A 21,357-nucleotide genomic window follows, 5' to 3' on the forward strand; every position below is an offset into this window, starting at 1 on the left:
GGAGCAGGCGTCTGGATTTCTGAAGGATGGAGCATGTCTTAGTCAAAGATGCCAAAAATGCATCTAGTCACAAATAAAAAGTTTGTATTTCAGTGTGATAACTTTACAGATGATCTGCACCGATAGCTGATGCACAAGTCGCTTCTCGTTGCCCTGATAAACCAACATCTCTTGCGAAATAATTTTAGCCTGCTCCAAACACTTGGTAGAATCTCTGAACTTACCTTCATGAGTTCAGTGCCTCCCTTGCTCTGAAAATACAGAACCCTAATTTATGTTGAAATGTACATAACAACAGATGTCCTTTAGCTCTAATCATATAATATGTAGCTGATGTTAGCCATGTGCTTTCAGTTTCCTAGAAATTCATGCGAGCCATAACTCTGAGTGTTATGGTTTGAATGTTAGCAGTCTTGATTGAAGACACATTAAGTAGCCATGGCTCTAGTCTCAGAGTTAACATGTATTGAGATGATATTTTTAGGTGTGTCTGCTTTCAAATTAATTCTAGGCAAACCTAGCTGTAAAATACATTGGTACTCTATTAGATAAATTTCAATGTGAAATACCACGAGTATAGCAATGCGTATGTTCCACCTCATTTCTGTGTGTGTATGTAAAATACAGGATAGGTGAAGAGAGGTAAATATGCTATGAGTGATGATAATACCCATTTCAGCTCCTTTTCATGCTGAGAGACAATAATATAGATTGTGCCAGAAAACTTCTTCATAAATTGAAGTTCTTTCACGAAGCGTGTGCAATTGTGTGTATACAGTTAGAGTATAGCCAAGTTACAGCTATCTTGTGTTGCTAAAATGCAGCCTGGTCATGGCTGGCCTTTTTCATTTACAGTCTATTGCACTATGTTCAGTCACTTTCCCATGAGGAATTATCTTCTAAATGAATCTCTGTAGCACCTCATCAAATGTCTATTAGAAATCTAGACGTGTCAATTCTATTCCTTTTATCATTTGTCACTATATTATCTTCAAAAAGCATCAGGTAGATTCATAAAGCACAGGGAGATCTGTTTGAATGCCTGACTCGTCGTCTTTAAGCCCTTGTGTCTGTAAGTAACTTTCCACTGCTTCCTGCACAGGCAGTTTTAGTAGTTTGGAAACCACAGAGGTTAAGCTAAGTGGCCTGTGATTCCCTGCATCTTATCTCTTTTTCTTTAAAGTGGAATGGCATTTGTTACTTCCTAGTCATTAGGAGTCTCTCTATCCTCTGTTAAACTATTAAAATGAGTCAGCATGTATCTGTCTCTGTTTATTTTTATTAGAGTATTTTCTACATGGTAAGTCTAGATTCTTTTTTATACAGTAACAAAGACAAACTGATGTAGGGTCTGTTTTAATGAAATAACTCATTTTATCTAATTGGAGCCTAATACTAATTACCAGGCAAGAACTGTTGCCCCTAGTATGAACAAGAAATGTATTCTGGGAACGAGAACATGGAAGAATTAAGTTGGGTTCTCATTCACTGACTTGACTTCAAAGACAGTCTGGATTTACCCTGATCTAACTTAGGCAAAACGTTGGACTCTGATTTCCTACTGTTCCTTATAATGGAAAGAGGAGCTGTGAAGTCTTTAAGGAATGCTGCTGGCTTTACAAACATATGAGTCATGTTGCTCGTGGTTTTATAGAAAAGAATCAGAAAATTGTAATCTGTGTCTGTGTGAGCACATGGTAAACAAAGGCCTTCTTTGCTGAGAGGAAGCTCCTGAAGTTCAGTAAAGGCAAATAGTCGTTCACCTAGAAGTGTAGGAGTAATAATCCCATGAACTGGTACTGGAGAGTATTTTTGTAGAGAAGCTGGGGGTGGTTCTTGTGGACAACAGACAGACCATGAGCCAGCCCTGTGCCCTTGCAGAAAAGGAGGCCATTGGTATCCTGGACTGTGTTAGGGAGAGCGTTCACAGCAGGATGAGGGATATGATCCTTCCTTCTGCTTCCCACTGGCGAAGCTGGAGCACTGGGCCCAGTTCTGAGCTCCTCTGTACACGGCAGGATGGATTTACTGGAGGAAATCCAGCAAAGAGCCACTGAAGTTGTTCGGGGACTGGAGCATGTCTGGTATGAGGAGTGGTTGAGAGTGCTGGGACTGGTTGACCTGGAGAAGCAGCAGCTCAGGGAGGACTTTATCAATGTACATATTATCTGATGGGAGGATGTAAAGAAGATGTATTTGAGAAGAGCCTGACTCCCCTCTGAACATGAGAAAACAGTTCTTTACTGTGAGGATGGCTGAAAATCGATGCTGGTTTCCTGGAGAAGTTGTGGAGCACCATTCTTGGAGATGCCGAAATCCAACTGAACGGGATTGTGGGCACCCTGCCCTAGGTGACCTGCTAGGGCAGAGCGTTTGGACCCGAAGAGCTTCAGAGGTCCCTTCCAGCCCCAACTTTTCTGTGTTATGGAGGAGATCAAAAAATGGTTTTGAAGTTGCTCTCCTATTTTATTTAGCTCCTTTTAAAAATTACAGCGGTGAAGGCCTGAGTAATTAAGACATTTGTTGCTCTTCTACTCTTATTCTGCTATACTCATATTTGACCTTGTGCATTGCTTTTTTTCTAGACTCACTTCTCTGATGAGGGTACAGATATAACATTCCAGGCATTTTTTTTCCCAGTATTATTATTACTTGTCATTTCTCACAGAAGTGAGTGTTGTGGATTGCTAATTAATTCCTAAGGCAAACATGGCTGTTGCCTACTTGTGCTAAAATCATGCTCCTTCACCTGGTCTCTGGGTCTTTCCTGTTTTTATAGATGGCTTAATAGCCCCCGATGGAGCAGTGAGTCCTGAGTTCTTCAGTGATTATCATCTTCAGAATGGAGACCTCGTTGGGCAGCATCCCTTCTCCAGCAGGTAAATTCCTGTTTGAAAGGAATGTAAATAATGAGAAAATGGCTAATTCAGAGTTCTCTATAAGGCTTAATTTCTGTTCTTAGCTATGTTTGCCTCCTATAATTTTAAGTAGGGTTATGTCCTAAATGCATAATAGGGGGAATGACTTATCCTGGAAAAGCAGCTTTATGGGAATCATATGTGAAAGGATTAATCATTTTTCATCACGCTGGAAAACCTAGTCTGTCTTTTGAATTACACATTTCTTTTAGCACATTAGCGTGCATGTTGTAATTCATGCTAGCTTTCTAAAAGCTGTAAAATAAAACTAGAACACAGCTGACGACATGCTATGACAATTATTCAAATATTATTCAGGCATCATTGTTGGGAAATGTCTAGAGAGATGCTTGAGATCCTAATTACCTAAGAGAAATTTATTTCCAGCATTCTTAAGTTGTTAAAAATAAGTTTCTCGGCTGCCTAAACCTAAACTGTTTCTGAACTTTTTTTCCCCCCTCAAACTAAGCCTTCCAGTTCTCATTCCCAGTTTGATTACCAGGGGCATTTACTTGGAAATTCTGCTAGAGGAGCAGGAGCTCTCTCTGTTATGGCCTGACTTTTAGAAGATGTTTCTCTGAATTGCCCCTCTGGTCTATGACCTTGGCTCTCTACATGTTAATAAGCTGTTCCAGCTTGGATTGCCAAGTAGGTCTCCCCCACAAGTTCAAAATAGAACAGTCTCATTTCAAAGAAGGAGGGTCCTTTGTAGTTTCTGTAGGGTTTGGAAAATCTCTTTTATAGAGCATGTTACCGTATGCACTAAATAGGAAATGTTTCCAACATTTTATGATCAGAGTACGGAATTTGCTTTAACAGGATGTTATCTGGACATGCACAGCACTGTGGTTCAAGTAATTTATTTTGAAAGTAATAACATTATTTTCACCATTTGTAACTTTATTTAACATTTGTAAAATACGAGCAACTCTGTGTATAGCTGAAGCAAGGTAAAAAAAAATCCTTTGCCTTGGCTCCTCGTAGTTGTTAAGGGCTGGTGGATGGTAACATTGATTTCTGTTACAGATTTTCTGTCATTAATGCATCACAAAGCTCAACATTAGGCAGAGGTGGAATGGTGGCAACATTTATAAGGACAAATTATGATAACAAAAATCCTTGAAAAAATAAGACTAAAACATGTGCCTCCTTGAGAAGGAGATTTAAGTCTCTGCCTCCAGTTGCTGTGAGGGGAGAGAGTGTAGAGAGAGTTTTCAGTAAACCAAAGGAAGCCCCAGTCGATCCTGCTGGTTTGTCAGCGGTCTTTTTAGCTGCGGAAAATCTCGTGTCATTGGGTAGGAATAGGTCACTGAACCTTAAATTTCAAGCCTTTGGCCAAGGTCTGTCTTTGTAAGATGCTGCTTAATCTGACCTCCCAGACAGAATAAGTGACAAAATACGTTTGGTTTATTTTTAGGTAAAAAGTTTTTAGAATTTCTTTTTAATGTCTCGAGGCGTTTTAGAGGCCAGAGTCAATGACCAGGACAGGCCCAAGCTGTGATTTGGTAAACTGCAAACTTGGTAATTGCCCATTGTTGGTAGCCCCTGTAAGTATTAAAATTTCTCATTAGAATCTGGTTTTCCAGGAAGGCTTTTTTCAATACGGTCGCGAATTATCTGCAATCCAGACACTCGGTCTAATTGGAAACAGCGTGGACTGTTGCAAATGTTCTGTCCTATTTGTAATGCAGCAGGGCTGGATTGTTTGATAGAATAGATACTGGCAGTGGGGCGGCGAATCCCGGTGTTCAGATGTGTGTCATTATCGTTCTGAACTCCTTGGCGCCAGAAGCCAGGATTTCCTGATGCTCAGAGCTAATGTAAAATGCATTAGTGCTCCAAGGCATGAGCCATGGAATTGCCAGTCCCATGAGTGTGGAGAGTCAAACCCTCCCCTTTCCCAAATCTGAATTGGTGTTAGAAGGTAAAACCATACGTGCTAGAGAGCCTAATTAAAAATAATAGCAGCAAGTCAAGACTCTTTTTATGTGTTATATAGTGTACATTTCATCCATACCAAAACATAATTCTAGAGTATTTTTATGCTTACATTTTAAAGCTAACAAGAACCTTATGTCAAGGATTTATTTTTAACCAGTTCCAGCTTTTAATAAATCAAGATTTTTGTTATAAAAATGGTTCATTTTTCTATTATTAATATTTGGATATGTTCTCCCAAACTTCTTAAGTGAAGGTAAGTTATGATTTGCACAGACAAGTAGCTAATTAATACTGACTTTTTTGTGAGTTCAGAGGGATGGTCTAATACTGAGTAGCTGTATATTTCTCAGTCTTTCCATTTGTTACACTTTTAGCTTTTTATTTGATATACTTCTATTTGTTGCAGCTCTGTTTGCTGTTCTTGGTCTTCTATGTTAAGCTTTATTGTTCTATAATGGGAACAGTTGTTTGTTTAGCAGGGGGGTGAACTGGGAAGGAGACTGTTCTGCCATTTTATACCACCCTGTGAAACTGGAGGTAGGTGACAACCATAACTTGACTTTTTCCAGCCAGCCTGCAAGAGGCTAATCCTTTCTTCTCCTTTCTGCAGCCCTATAAGAAAGTCTTAAAATATGCCAACTGTTTAATTTCTCTGAGATTATTATTTCCCCTGCCAGCAGCATGCTCAGACCGAATCAGGAGGGGAAGATGAAGCCCTTGCCTCCAGAAGAGCCTATAGAAATCGTAGGAATAGGACAGACAGACTCACCTTTTTAGTGCCTGCACCTTGTTGAGAAGCTGAGCTGCTGTTTAGCTGGTGTTGGTGTCCCCAGTGCTTTTATAAAGGGAGGCATTGCCAGGGCTTAATGGGTCATGATCACCAAGCTCCTCTTTTGGAGCTGAAGAAATGGGTCTATCGGGAGGGTTTTCAAAGGCCACAACCAAACTGATTTTCCTGCATCAAAAAGTATGGACTAACTTTGAAGATAATCATAAGAGTATCTAGGCCTAAATTTAGAATACTTTCTTGGCGGTACCTGTGCTTGCACGACGCTCTGGCCATAGCCTGAAGCAAGCAGGGATGGGTAATTGTCCTTTCCAGGGTTTGTCAGTGTCAAGGAGAAGTGGCATGCAGGAGAACACCTGCAAAGTTGGCATTTTTGTAATATTGCCACCCTTCTTTGGAAGTAGAAATTATTTGTTTTAGGTAATATAGTTTGAGAGTTTGGCCGCTTCAGTGAAAGCTCTTTTATTTCTAAACTTCATCTCTCAATGCAGTTGTACTGCTGTGCATGACGTGCATAGAGTTATTCTAGAGTACACAGTGAAGCGCTGATAAAATACGTGGACAGCATCTCTCATTTTCCTCAAACGTTCAGAGCAGAATGGCAGCACATCCTAAGGTATGTTTTCCATTCAGCTGAAAATATGTGACTGAGGCGGTTGTTTTGACAGCTTGTATCCAGGTTTTGCATTGGCTAGGAAAAGACTTTTGTGATTAGCTTACCAGCTTTGAATCATCATATTGTCTTTCAGAAGCATATGGGCATTAGGCATGGATTTGAAATTTTCATCTGTTATTAAAATCTGTACTCAGGGTTCCTGGTTCTGATAAGTCTTAATATAGAGTGAAAGTTTTATGATTGTAGCAAACAAACTTCCTCACCTCTGGCTAATGTGATGACAGTTTACTGTCCAAGGTGCAAGGGAGAAAAAATGGCTTTTAAGCATATCTGTGGTCATTTATCAGATTTTAATGGCTTAATAGAGATTAATTACTTTCATAAGATACAGGGCAGAATAATGATGACCAAATATCTCATAATAGAGATTTCCACAAGATGTCTCTTTCTGCTGGGGAAAAAGACTGTTTTTTAACCTTTTTTTTTTTCTGCTATACCTGGATGATGGTGCAAACGTGGAAAAGCCAGTTTATGATAAATAATAAAATAATATGGTAAATAAAACTGAGGTTCTGCAGTTCGCTTTGTGTGTAGCTTTAGGAATGCAGGTAGTTAGGAGTGCTGGTGCGAATGCGTCTCCCTTCAGTTCAGCTGTGCCTGTTTGGGGGCACCCCGAGGGAGCTCTTGCTCCTGCGTTGAGGAGCGCTCTGGTGCGGGCTGCAGTGACTGACTGTGTGGCAAGAGGTCCTGGGGGAGCACAGGGTCTTCTGGCTGTGTTGCTGTGGCTTGGTTTCCTCCACTGAAGCTCTGTGTGCAATGTCTGCCACGGCTAAAATCCCCCTCTGAAGGGCAAGAGCAACCTCGGACCTCTCTGCTTGGGCACCCTGGCAAGGATCCTCAGCCCCATGTGCTCCCCTGTCCCACGTAGATCTTCATCTGTGATTAGATTTGCACAGAGCAGCCTCTGAAAGAGAAGTGAAAGCCCTGGCTGTGTGCAGGGTGCGAGTGAGCTGCCCCAGGCCAGCGGGCACGGGCAGTAGCAGCACAAGATGCTGCCCCTTTCGTGGCCCTTAAAAAGGTTAGTGCAGATGAGCAAACAGAGGTGGACTCCAAGCCCCAGTGGAAATGAAGATACCCACATCTCTGTGGGTAGCACAGGCAGCAGTGCTCCCCTGTTCTACAGGGGGGACTCGCAGGTGAGCATGTAATGGGGTTTAAATCTTATAATTAATGCTAGTAGAGTGCAGATTATTATTAAAATATGATGTTTACTTTCAAACACTTTACCAGTGATGTTTGTCTCAGTTCTGTGCATTACTTTTTTTCCCTTTTCCATAAACTTAATTTTAAAAAAGGAACCTTTTTTGCTTTGCAGTGTGTTCAGCAGGGCTGTACTCAGCTTCTGCCATTTGAACACTATTTAATTTGCATTTCCCAGGAGAATTGAATTAGGTTTTATTAGTAAATTGGGCCTATAACCTCGTAGGCAGATTTTATTAGTTTATCACACGTCAGTATTAGCAAATTGTAAATCCCACCGAAACGAATTTGAAAAGGCCTTAAAGAGAGGCCCAGAATCAGTGAAGTTTCTGGATTTTGTTTTCTATCCTGCAAAAATGCTGTTAGTGGTAGCAAAGCTGAATCTTTTTTATCGTATTCTGTTGCCTACAAGTTTTTTATGAAACTGGAGTGAGTGCAATCAGGAGGTTTTTCACTCTGTTTCTCATTCAGCTCTATATTGGCTTGATGTAACGGACAGGGATAAAATTCACTTCCAGTTTGGACAGTGCAGCATTTATTGACTATTTGCATGTAGCAGGCAGATACCTTTATTAGTCACTAATCAGTCACTATTTTAGTACTCTTGCCTTATGTTTCCAGCAGAAAGAAAGAAGGGAAATGTGAATGTGAACAAAATTTAGGAAAGGCAGAACAAAGCAAGACGGGAATGAACACAAGAGAAGTGGTCAGGTTAGCAGCCCAACAAAGTGGGTGCAAAGGCCATCCCCAGGGGGGCAAATAAGTAAGTTTTGATCCGGGAAGAGCACTTGTGCCCTGGCTCAGAGACGCTTTGCTTTGCTAGCAAGCATGGGTCGGCTGAGTCGGAGAACATCAGCTCAGTAGCAGAGGCTGTTTTGGTGAGAAGCAAATGGCATGAAATTGTTGATAGACTTTTTTAATGGAGTTATGCTATGGGAACCAATTTGAAAATGAGGTTCTTTCCCCAAAGAGCCCGAGAGGAGTAGGACACCAGAGGAAGAGGAGCTGCCCGGGCAGGGCGCCAGGGCCCCGTGCGCTCCCCGCGCTGTGTGGTCCCTCCTCGCCAAGGGTCCGTCACCGTGGGGCCCTCTGATTGCCCTGCGCAGTCACACCAGTATGGGAATGGGAGAAATAGGGTGGCTGGGAACATTTTAAAAGTTTTCCTTTTTTTTTCCTTTTTTTCTCCAGCAAGGTGCAAATACCATTTGGGAAGAGAATTAGCATTGAGATCTTAATCACTTCAGTTCTTTTGGAACACAGTGTATTGGGGCCATTTCACTTGCAGTCATTTCTTTTATATTTTTCAGTTGCTTTTTATTTCATTCTATTCCACCTGCAGTTTTGGCCTAGTCTAAATGACATGGTTTAGATGACTATTAAGAATTTAAAAGAATACCAAACTGCTGTAGCAGTTAGCTCCAGTCCTTTGGAATGTCCTACCCAAAAGCCCCCAAACCTGGGTCTGCCTCTTTTGAAATGTAACGTTAATTAATTCCCACGTTCTGTCTGCTGCTCTTAGTCCCTCCAGATGTGCTACCAGGAATAGACTGGCTCCCCAGTTACAGGCCATCTGGGCTCTGTAAACTGATTTGCACTTATATTAAACAATAAGTGAACAGAATGCGGAAGAGTTATTAAAGCAAATGTACATTGCTTATAAATCTCAAAGTAAAATATTAAAATGCTGTAAATGGGAATGGAATGTGCAAATGAAGACCTGCCTGTTTTTAATGAGTTTAGCTGTGACCTTCTCGATTTCAACCAAAAGAAAAGAATTTTATTTTTCTCTTTTTTTTTAAAAAAAAAAAAAAAAAAGGGAAAAAGGAAAGAAAGAAAAAGAAACTATAAAACTGCTTACAGAAGTATCTGAGACAAAAACAAGGAAATATAATGTTCTAAACTTGACTGGTCCAAACCACTCAAGCTGCTGTGACAGCTCATAAAACTGAGAGTAGTTTTTAACTGGACTCTGTTTTACATTGCCAGAGTGAATTTTCCTTGCAGGAAGTAGCCAGAAGGTTTATTTAGTTTCCAGACTGATGCTTTGATCTTTCCATTCTGTCACTTCTCAGGTTACATAGCCCTTTTTCACTGCAGTAAATCTGCAACAGCTAATGAGAATAAAATTTCCTCCTTCTCACTGATCGCATGCTGTTAAATGCCAAACCACAGCCAGCAGCATATTTGCAGAATTCAGCTGCACTGTACAAAAACAGCACAATCGGTTTAATCTTGTTGTTTTTGTAATTCATTTTATTGAGCTTTCCTTTTTTCAAGTGACCTATTTTATCAAGACAAGTGGTTGCGAGGCCAGACCTGGAAGAAAGATTTAAAACTGTAATAAACTGGGGGGTGTTTTGTGTGCTATGGATAAGCATGCTCGCAGGGTGCAAAATTAAACCCGCCATGAGCAACTTTAAAAAGTCCTCTAGTTCATGGGATATTTCTTAAGGTTATTGTCTGAACTGAGAATGTGGTGTAAACTGGCCCCAAATATAAAATTAACTAAATGTAAATTATTTTGCCAAATAGTTGGAAGTGTCCTGATTTTAAAATTGACTCTCAATCTCCATGTTTATCAGCTTCAGTCACTGAAATATGACGCTGAGCTTCACTTTTGCCTTCTTTCTGGAAAAAAAAAGAGGATTTAAAAACAAACAAACAACAACAACAAAACTATACAACTTTAAGTTTAGGGAGCTTACTTGTCTTCTGGGTCTTGGGTTTTTAGAGTTTATTTTTTTTCCAAGGCGCTCTGCCCAACCTTTGGCCTGGAAACATTTTATTTTTCTTTCATTTAATTAAAGTTGAAGTTTTTGCTTAATGCTGCTATTCAGAGATACACATCTCCAAGAAGATGGTTGATGACTGTATTTTTATCTGGCTTGTTCCCTAACATATCCACTGTTAGAGAGAGACACTGAGACTTGGTCCTTTGTGATTTATACTGAAGTCTTTGCTGTTGGTTCCTAGTACTGCCAAGGTCCCCGCGTTGCCGTGTGCGCTCCGGTGGCTGCTGCCCGTGCAGGATGCGGAGCGGACCCGGAGCCGGGATGGCCAGTGACCCCAGTCCCACGTTGCCACTTCGGGATCTCCCCTGCTCGGGCAGGAGCCTCCGTCTGGGTGCAGCGCGGTGAGAGATGCCCAAAACCCTCCCAGAGCAGCCGCATTGCTCGCTTAAGGCTTCACTTTATGGAGCTGACACAAATCCTTTGGCCTGGTCAAGGATGGGGGGAGGCAAGGGTAGCTTCTTTGCTTTTTTTTTTTTTACTGCCTGTTTCTCCAGGCTCTTTCATTTGTTTTAATTTTCTAGAAATGAGTACATCTAATCAGTGCCTCTGGCCAGCTGTTGAGCCAGCAGCACAGGACATGTCTCTGTTGGGCTTACAAAGACAAGTTGGCTCTTGTCTTCTCAACCCTCTGGGAAACCAAGGTCATGGTGAAAGGAGCAACCTGCCCAGCTCAGAGCAGGTAACAGCACCGGCTGCGTTCCCAGAGTTGGCGTGACAAGCTGCATTGCTCCCAAGCAAAGCTCTGCCTGAACTGGGCTCAGCAAGGCCAGTTTTAGCCCAGTTTAGCTCCGCTACTGTTCAGTTGGGAAACATTTTATTTCTCCAGTGCTGTTTTCCCACCAGTGAATTGTGGCATGCCCATTGCTTGATGCATGGCCTGACCCTGACACGAAAGACCCAGTGCTCATTTCTCTGCATTCGCTGGATTTTGCATTTGTTTATAATTAAAGGGCAGAACCAGCAGTATTGTTTTGTGAGACCTCTTGGCATCAAGTCCAGGAGCAGCTGGAAATTTGGTTTATTGAGGGCACTGAGGGAAGGATGATCACATGTAAGAGACATGATCACAGCTATAAAAGCTGTATCGTAGCGTGTGGGGGAGCTAAATAAGGGGTGAACAGGTTCATCCTGACGACTCCTATTGTGTGACCAGCATGAATGCTGAGGCAGATGTGCTATTTGATGTAGTGTGCAAGGCCCAGGCCATGCCACAAAGCTCCCCTCCCACTTGAGCTTGAGGGATGAACAGTATGGGGGGCGGAGGGGAAGCTTCAGAGATAGGGGAGAGAGAAAGTGGGACCATGAGAGACATAATTTAAGAGACTTGTGGTATTCAATTTAACGTCATTACCAAGAGCAAGAGAAGCTACAGCTACAGGATATATAATGAAACTTTCTCAGTTTTGTGCTCGTGTTCCGTATGGTACGTTTTGCGCTCTTACTCTGAAGGGCAGCAAGTCCAGGCCTGGTGAAGCCAAGTGGCTGGCACAGAGCAGAGGAGTAACGAGGAGGGTCTTTTTAAACAGCAGCCACTGAGCGGGGTAAAGCGACGTGTTCGGTTCCGTTTGTTGATGCCCCCCGCTCTGCTGTGGCTGCTTCTCCCAGTGTTGGGTCGGGAGGAGCAGCAGGAATGCCCTGGGCTCCGGTTTGTGCAGCCACCGCTCTGAGCCTGCCTCAGTGGTGGCCGGCTGGGGCCTGCAGGGGATCAGCTTCCAGCACCCCAACTGCTGCCTGCCTGGAGACAGTGTGAGAAAACAGGGGCTTTCATCAGCACGTGTATTTCACAGCACTATAAATTACAGGAGTTCCTGGCATGAGGGTTTATAAGGAGAGGGTAGGGCGGTAACTGTGCCACTAGATTCACAAAAAAGGACATCAAGGCTGCAGTGCACCAAGTTCTGGATGCCTGTCAGAGGGCTGAGGTGGACCATACCCCACCCGCAAAGAGATGTTTTATCAAGAACACTAGTACAAGGTGCATGGAAGAGGCTGAGGCATCTCTATGGACCCCACCAAGGTCAGCCTTTCTGGAGGATCCTGAAGAACCTTCTGCTCCCAAACTGGGGAGGAGGTTTTTGAAGTCCCAGGTGTGGTCAGTGGGTGCAGGAAGAGGCTCTTTGGGTGCAACCACCAGCTGTGTAGTTAGGCCTGTAAGGCCTAAATTGGCAGCTCCCTGGAGCGTGTGGAGAACTTGGGTTAAATCCGTAAGAGTCAGTAGGGTTGCCCTTGAGCTCAGTGCTGTGAGTAGTGTCTCCTTGGTCTTGTGAAGGTCAGAGAAGCTAATGAGTAATAAATACTCCTAAGTGGAGAGACTCTTTAATAAAAACTGGCATCTTTCTTGAGTAGTGGGAGCCTCTTAGAAGTGAGCTGCTCTAGCCTTGTAGGTGCAGAGTAAGGAGGGAGGAGAGGCAGGGTGTTAGGCAGGTTCAGGGTGAGAAGGTGCAGCCGAGCTCAGCTCTGCTGGAAGCAGAGTGCGTGCGCCAAGTGACGCTCACCTTGTCCTCTCCAGGGGCAGCGCCTGCAGGGTGCTTTAATTTGGGCTTCTGGCCATGAAACCCCCAGGCTGAACACGGTGGAGCTGGGGGGTTTCACCCTGTAGGCCGAAGCCTGCTTTCGGAGCCGCCGCTGCTCGCGCGGTCACAGCCGCTCCGTTGCGACAGACCCCGTCACGCGCCGGGGCTCGCTCGGGCTCTGTGCGTCCCCTCTGTGGCTTTCCAGGCGGACTTAAAGAGCTTAGTTTAGAGCAAGAATTTCCCCCGTGGCCTGGGAGCTGCTTATGCCAGAGGAATTAGCTACCTGCATTAGAGCAGCTTGTCGGCACCGGTGCCAGTAATGGTGCGAACGTTGGCGTGGGCAGGCCCAGGTGCCTCCCTTGTCGCGAAACCCCAGGGGAGGCAGCCCTGCCCGCGGGCAGGGGCGATCGGCCTCGCGCAGAGCAGGGCCCCGCGGGGCGGCCACGGCCTCCAGCCTTCCCCGACACCCGAGCGACGTGGGGAGGGTAGGGACCTGGCGGGCGCAGCGGGACACCCGCTGGCATTTCCTGCCTCTACATTTTAAATGCTGCCAGGGCACCCAGGCCTTCAGCTAGGCGTATCCATGTTGGTGTTGTGAATCAGAGCAAGTATCAATAAGCGAAGCTGCTGAGAAATCTCTCCTCACTCGTGCGCATGAGGAATGTTTTCCTCTTCAGCATGTGTTCTTCAGTTCCCCAGCAGTACAAGCAAATTGGAAAGTTCAGCTGTCATTTGGGGAAGGTCATAGATCACACTAGCAGCCTGAGTAATCCAAGAGGTTTTAAGTATCATAGCATTTAGTTTAAAGTGAAATTTGCTCTGACAGGGGCTGGCAGACCAATAGGAAAAAGAAATATTTGTGCTTGGAGAAGTGCATGTGTAGAGACCGCGAGTATAACTGATGGCTGGAAGTGATTTCAGTCTAAAAAAAACAAATCATTAAGAGAGTGCATAGGGGTAAAATACACAGTTCATATTTTAAAGGGTCTCAAAATGAACCAGCAACTGAGGTTAGCAGTACATGGTAATTAGCGGTGCTGTTCACTGTTTAACTCCATAAGCCCCAGGCGCGGTGCTGAACTGCCCAGGAAAGCAGAGGGGCTTTGAGCGTGCGCTCGCCAGCTCCGCGTCTCTGCGCACGAAGGGCAGCGCTGACCCCACGGGGAGCGGCTGGGGCAGTCGCTGTGTCCGAGAGGGCCTGCGCTGAGCACGGGGTATGGGCTGAGCAGCCGCGCGGGGACGAGCGCTGTTCCCTTGATTGCCCCTAGCGCCGCGGGAGGACGGGCTGTAGCAGCAACGCCAGTGACCAGGAGGCACTTGTGATTGTAAACCCAACTGGTGTAAACCTAAGAACACGTGGCGCAAGCCGTGATCTTGGGCCAGCTTGTGCGTACAGCCGAAAAACTGCCCTTTTTCCCGGCCGCAGCCTGTTGCAGTCGGCGCAGGGATGCGGCAGGACGTGGCTTCGCCCCCGGGGCTTTGCTGGCCCCGTGCTGGCCCGCGTGGCTCCTCTGCTGCCCCGGCTCGAGGGCGCCAGCGCGGACGAACAAGGCCGAGGCCGCCTGCAGCTCAGGCGAGCCTGCCTTGCATAGCAGAAATACTCAGAGAGCAGGGATGTCATCAAGGTGCTTTAATGTAATTTTGTGTGGTTTTTTTTTTTTTTTTAATTTAGTGTCCAACACACTTATCAGCTGATCCATCTCTTCCAGTTTTCTTCAGGACACTAACATATGTCTAAACCATTTGGAAATAACTGATACTCCTCAGAGTTTAAACTCTAGGGATCTTTACCTAATTACTTACACATTTATAAATGTGTGTATATATATATAAAAAAAGATTTGCCGAGAAGGTAATTGAGACCATATTTTTCCCCCTCTCTTTATCAATTTAAATACATTTAAAAGCTCTTTGAATGAGGACTGTTGGTTAGGAATAGCTGGGTGAAGCCTGGCGGCGGGGATAGAGACCCATTGCCACCGTGTGGCTCGCGGTCGCTACTGCTCCTCACCCCGATGGAAAAGAAAAGCAACGTTATTTGAGCTTGTATTTGAGCTTGGGAGGCGGTGGTGGAGCGAGCAGGGAGCTAGGAGGGGCCAAAGAAGTTCTTGAAACACCTTCAACATCTCTCCAGAAGGAAGCTCTGCGTCTGCTTTTTGCAGTAGTTCTCTGCAGCTCTAGGATGCTAACAAGAGGTGTCTTTCGCCAGGTGCAAGTGAGGGAGCTGGAGCAGAAGGTAGCCTCAGTTTGCAACCTTGTTCCACCAAGGGCTTGGAAAAGTGCCATAGGGCTTTGGAGCGGGGATGGGAAGGGCAGAGGAAGGGGGACGTGTTCCTGTATGGGCTGACAGGACACTGGTGCAGTGCTGCACCTGGCTGCTTTGCCATGTGCTGAGGGGGCTGACGAGCGCTCGAGGTCACGCTGGTGCCTCTGCAGCCGAGCGCTGAGACGGGGCGCTGCCAGGTCCCCTTCCAAAGCCCTTCCTGTGCTGCGTTCCTCAAAAACACTCAGGTGAAACGCGGCCGCTTTCCCTGCACTTTGGCTCGCTGGTTGCGTTCCCCCCTCAGCGGGCAGATCTCGGCTTCGGGCTTTCAGCGCTCGTGCGATTATTGGAACGTGCTGTAAGTGAACCCGCTTGCTGAAGGAGCAGGCCCAGAGGATGGAGACCTCGTGGAGGTCTAATCCTCAGAACGCAGCTTTGCGAGGGCACCGTGCTGGACACGGGCCCCGTCCCTTCAGCGGAGCCCTCGCGCCCCGAGCGAGCGAGCGGCGCCTCGCGGAGCCAGGGCCCGCGGCCACCATTGTGCACGTCCCTCCCCAGGCCCCGCGTTGCGTAACCCTGTTCCATACGTGTAATTGGCTGTAATGAGGTGCAGCTTCTCCCCGGCAGCACTTGGGTTCTTTGTGTTTTGACAGTCGTCGGCAGGGAAGTTCAACTCCTTTCAATGCATCTTTAGTCAGACAATAAATTAGAAGCCTTTTTCATTTGTCCTTCTACTGAAGTGGAAGTTTAAAAGTGACATAACTATGAGTAGGCAGCAGGCCAGTGTCTTGGGCAATACTAATTTTTTTCTCTACGTCCTGCATGAAAGTTATTGTTGAGCGTGAAATATGTGCCACTTTTCCCCATGCAGTTTCTGTGCTTTAGTATGTAATTCATTGCTGTGGGGCACTTCTGATGTAAAAGATGTTTTTCTGTGTGGAAAAAAATGAGTTATTCTGTCTCATTAGAACACAGCCTTTTAGTATGTGATGAATTCTCCCTGCCAGTTGGCTGTCAATCTGCTACCCCACCAGAAACACTGTGTCCTTTACTGAACTGTGCTGCTGTGCCAGATATTCTCACTCTCTTATTTCCAGTTGGGGCTTTCCCAGGGGCTTTAGAAATGCGCCGTCTGTCTCCAGGAAGGAAATTAGCCCCTTAGACGGGCCGTGCTTGGCAGAGTTGCCCGTGGGCTTCGCAGCGAGTGCCCTAGATAGAAGCATCCCGGGAAGGTGCGTCAGCTGCCACGCACAGGTAGAGATGCCGAGTCGCAGAAGCCAAGGGCTGCTTTGGTAAATGCCCGACAGGAGGGAAATCAAGTTCCGTCTCCTCCGCAATTCCCATTTGACCTGCAGGTTGAAAGCCGCCCCAGGGCGGGAGGAGGGAGCAGGACTGACTAGAAGGGGATGCCGACTTGCCAAGGTGCCTCTTCACACCGTCTCCGCAGCGGGAAAGGTCCGAGACACCAGTGTTCCTTCCCTGCCATACAACCCCCTCCTGTTTCTCTCTCCTTTCCTTTCCTTTCCCAGCATCGGAGTTGACGGCTTCGGTCAGTCCCCTGCGGTTCCCGGCCGGCCTGCGACGGCGTACGGATACCGCCCGGACGAGCCCTTCTACTACAGCTACGGAGCGCGGTGAGCGGCCCCGTGCGAGGCCGGCGGCAGCTCCAGCCTCGAGCAGCGCGTGGCCGAGACGCCGGCTCCGTCACCAAGTATCCTTCGGCGTGTGTAGCTCCGGATAAGCCTAGCCTTTCTGGTCCAGTGTTTTAGTGGCTGTGTTTGCTCCTCAGTTGCTCTTTATTATCATTTTTTTGTACAGTATTTGCTCTGTGACTTGAAAGCGAGTATGGGAAAGCTACCAGACTGGAAAGCGTCACGTTATGTATATTAAGCTACTAATTTAATTTCTATTAAATATAAAAACCTGTGTTGTCAGTAGCGATGAATGTGTTTCTAAATGATGTTTCTTTTGTTTTACAAGGCCTTTAAAAGCAGCGCCTCGTGTGAAGCGCGTTTAGCGCGGCCCGTGTCCCGGAGCGTTTCAATCCCAAGGACACGCGTGAGCACAGCATCTCCTGGCACTGTCTTGGCACGTGGTCACTGCGGCCCAGCCCTGGCTCCCAAGGCTGTAGCAATGGAAAGGTGGCACAGATTGTCTGCCATGGGGCTTCCAAACGCTTAGGAAACTCTTAAAATTAGAGGCTACATTGCAAAACAAAACCTTTAGCAAACACAGAGTTCCTGTAGGCTAAGAGAAGGCAGCCACAAACACTGTGAGAAAAAACGCTCTGGCTTAGTTGGGAATCTGGATGCAGAGATGTCCCCCCGCTTCCCCATCCTACAATACAGCTGTCCCGCATGTTCCCAGGATTTTAGGTGGGTCTCGGCTCGCTAACGGAGCCGGGCAGCCAGGCCCCGGCAGCCGCTGCGCGTTCGTACTGCAGCGGCCGAGCCGCCTTCTGAAACGCGCTGCCTGCGGGCAGAGCTACCGCTGCCCCTGAATCCTGTGTCCCCATCCCTGACGGGCACAAGAGCGCGTGGCCACGTGTCCTGTCTGGGCACAGCTGTCGAGAGCAGCTCAAATACCAGCTCACCTGTTAAAGCAGAAGCTGCCCCTGACTCACGATGGATGGCTGTTAATTTGCAGTGTTGCTACCTCCTCTTTTCCCCCTCGTTTCTGCTTTGTACTGAAAATGGACTTGAATCAGGGGCTGATACTACTGAAATGATGGCCAGGAATCCCTCACGACCAGTGTGGGCACTGAGAACGTGGTCAGGAGAGGCCTTGGAAGTTTTTAGGAAGTCAACCTGATACCGTTCTTAGATACTAGAATATCCCTAGCATCAAGTTTGGTTAAAATCTTGCTCGATCTTTTCAAAGTGCACAGGTATGTTTATGTGCGGTGTGACTCATCGCCTTCTACCGGGCATGGCTGGAAAGGCTCCCAGAATTAGCCATGGTGTTTCCCACCAGCTTTGAGCCTCCTCCCTGTGCTCGCTGCACTTACTGGAGCGGGTGGACAAACAGCATGGCCAGGATTCTAACTGCTTTTTGCTTTTTTTTTTTTTTTTTTATGTAGTTTTAAACTAATTCTTAAGCAATTTATTAGAAAACTTAAGATCTCTGCAGAAAACTTGAATTCAACTGTTGGGGCTGCAGTACCACCCCTTTCTAGATTCCTTCCATTGCTCTGAGCCTGCGCTTCATCTGCCCAGCAGTTGTGCTGCATTTAGTCTCAACAAATTTTAGCTACTTTATAGTTCCTGCTGTGACCAAAACTGTCACCGAAACTGCACATTCACACTCGGGCTTTTCTTTTTAAGACTGGCATTCCCCTTAGGCTCTTCCAGAAAATTACTGTGAAGTTATTTAAAGCCTTCCTTTTGGAATGTGTTTTGGGGCAAAAAATAAACAAATAAATAAAAGTGGGTCCTTAGAGTATATGCAAACTATCAATGAAACTGAAGGAACTTCTACCAGGAAGCTTCAGGTTAATGAGAAACTAGAGCTGGGCTTTGGCAAAGGGGTGGGTGTCTGCAACTGTAATCCATTTGTGACCGCGCTGAGAATAAATGGCAACGGAAAAAAATCCTGGCTGCAATTTTAGTATTCAATGTTAGGAGTTTATGAGAAAAGAATAAAAGATCAAGTATTTGTAGCTTTTCCTGGCAACAGCTAAAAGAAGAACATCATTTATCTGCAAGCAGAGCTTGGTAAAAATTACTCAGCACTTAGTAGCCTGAGGATAGAGCCTGCTAGCCAGGATGAAAACCAGCTGTGCCACTATATTCTCTAAGGCAGGAGAGGGGCTGACTTTTCTCTTTAATTACAGTCCCTGGGCCAGAAAGGGGGGGAAGATACAAGCACACAGCGCGTTTCCTGTGGGTGTCAGGGGGAGAGTCTGACCTGTAGGGTAGCTTTTTAATTATCTGTATTTATGGATTCAGTCCGAGGACCGTATCCTGCATAAAACAGGGTGAGGAGGGATCTGCTTTCTTTTAATGGCTTCAACTGCTTTGGCACTGAACTCCTCTCCCTTGCTTCTCTTCCTGACTTTCCCTCACTCATCTTTTCTCTCTGTACAGCAGCAATTCCTACCCACCGCAGAGTGTCCTCTTTCCCAGCCTGCTAATTAATGGAAGTTAGCGGTTGTGTAGGTGTTTCAGATCTAATCAGGCTGTGAAGTTAATAGCGCAGTTAAATGAGAGCCGGCTACGACTTCGATGCTCCGTGCGCTGCTGTTCTGCCCTGCGCACGGAGCTGCCCTGAAGAGCAGCGTTTCCTACCACGGCCGCCTCAAATGCAGGTACATAAATTGCTTGCTGAGGCCCCTGAACAGACTGCGCCGTCTGTTCCTGTGTCCGTTATGTCACCATATATGCGACATATTTACACTTCATGTAGTGCGTGGAGTAAAGACCTGCTGAGGAAGGTTATTCCTGAGCCCTCCTCGCCTCCTGCGCGATGCAGAGCCAGATGGTTCATGTGCTGGAGGCGCAGCCCCTCCGGAGCACCGTGCCGTGTTCGCCCTGCGGCGCCATCTCGGCACTGCTGAACAGCCTCCTCTGCTCCGCTTACCCGAGCAGGCCCCAAGGCTCGGCCGAGCAGCGTTGGGGTGAAAATCACTGCTTTTTTTTTTTTTTTTTTTTTTTTTTCTGTGCAGATACCTGTGGTTTTATTGCCTGAAAGGGACTCTGGCATAAACGGCCAGCAAACAGGCTATTCTCCAAGTATGTGCAGTGCCCGTGCTCTGGGCACGAAGTGGAAGGCTTTGTCTGAAACGGGCTGGAGGGAACGTGTATTACTAAAGAAAACGCCCTGGGAAGTTCATGCCAGATTTGACAGCACAAAATTTATTGCATGCTAAATTGTTTGGGTTTAGTTACTACAGAAAGCCAAGGACTTAGCGCAGTTTAGACCACCTTTGTTACAAGCACCGCCACTGCCATTAAATCCTCGTCTAGACGAGGCCGCGGCTACGGGCTGTGCTCTTGGGCCCCGCTCGCTCGAAGTGTTGGGTTCAGAACGACTGAGCAAACCACATCCTAACGCCCTGGCGCTGTTCGGACCTGGAATAACATTGGTGATATGAAAATAGTGTGTGAAAAGCCCAGACCTCCCACCGCGCTGTGGTAATGCCTTTCAGCGTTCATTCCGCTGTCCAAAATACTCACGTGAAACCTCTCCCCGGAGCCACTTCACCGTGCAGCACCGAGAGCAATTAGTTTTAATGGCGTTGAATAGGTCTCCTTACGATGCACGCGCTACACCCCGAAGCGGAGGAGCGGGGCCGGGGCAGCGCTGCGGGAGCCCTCGTGCAGGGACCACCGGCCTCGCGCTCGCGGCGCCCGGCCCGTCACGCAGCGCTGAGCTCCCGCCGAGCCCGCGCGCTGCTGGGGCGGCCGCACGGGAAACGGGGGAGGGAATCAGCAAACGCAACTGGGGGTAGGAGGCAATTTTATCTTAGGAGGGAGGCGCTTGTGTCCCAGAAAGGAGCCGTGGAGCTGACCTTGCAGAACGGGCTCAGGGAAGGGGCCCTCCTCCCGTGGTGCGGGGGACATGGAGCGGGGGACAGGGATGGCCAGGGCCCCGCAGGAAAGGCCAGGGCTGAGCAAAGTGTGCACGCTACGTGCTGGGGTTTCTCCCTCCCTGGCTGCAGTTCAAGCCACGGCCTGGAATTTCTAACTTCCCCGCACGGAACGAGGCTGAACAAAGCTAAAACTCGCTAATAGCTGCTAAGCGCCTCTCAGAAAGGGAAACCATCCAGAACGAAGGGCAGCACCAGCCGCTGAGGCAGCCAAAGCCGAGATGGAAACACGGCGGGAGTCCGAGATGGAAGAGGTGGATTCGCCGTCACCGCAGCCCGGCCTCCGAAAGGAGCAGGGCAAGGAAGGCTCCTGGCGCGAGGGGAGGAAAAAGCGGCCGCTCCCTCTGCCCCGGCCGTCCCGCCGCGGCCGCCCGCCCCGTTCCCTCAGAGCCGCCTTCGCCCGCGCCCAAGATGGCCGCGGCGGCTTCGCGCCCGGGCTGCCCTGGCGCAACATGGCCGCCGCCCGCCGCCGCCTGCCCGCCCGGCCGCCAGGGGGAGGCGGCGGCAGGGGCCGCTCTGGCCGCCGTCTCGGTGGTGCCGCTGCCGGAAGCGCGAGGCGGCGGCGCCAGGAGGGCGGGCGGGAGGCGGCGGCGGGGCCAGGCGACCCCCGCGGCCGGCGGGCGGCAGGTGGCGGCGGCCGGGGGGCGGTTAGCGGGGGAGGCGGGCTGGGGGCGGCCACG

At 47.5% G+C, this 21,357-nt stretch overlaps 1 protein-coding gene across 1 annotated transcript in view; it reads left to right on the top strand.

The window, feature by feature from the left end:
* The window catches only part of KIFAP3 (kinesin associated protein 3), a 56,589-nt gene extending 39,840 nt beyond the window's left edge, over positions 1-16,749 (top strand). The window contains exons 19-20 of the mRNA XM_088524466.1: positions 2,780-2,879; positions 16,620-16,749. Coding sequence (XP_088380592.1) covers positions 2,780-2,879; positions 16,620-16,728 — 209 coding nt within the window. The 3' untranslated portion in view covers positions 16,729-16,749. The remainder of the gene's footprint in view (positions 1-2,779; positions 2,880-16,619) is intronic.
* Positions 16,750-21,357: the final 4,608 nt, after the last annotated feature.

The sequence above is a fragment of the Tinamus guttatus genome, unplaced genomic scaffold, assembly GCF_059628265.1.
Source record: "Tinamus guttatus ecotype Peru unplaced genomic scaffold, ASM5962826v1 Tinamus_guttatus_pri_ptg000211l, whole genome shotgun sequence".
NCBI classification, from domain to species: Eukaryota; Metazoa; Chordata; class Aves; order Tinamiformes; family Tinamidae; genus Tinamus; species Tinamus guttatus.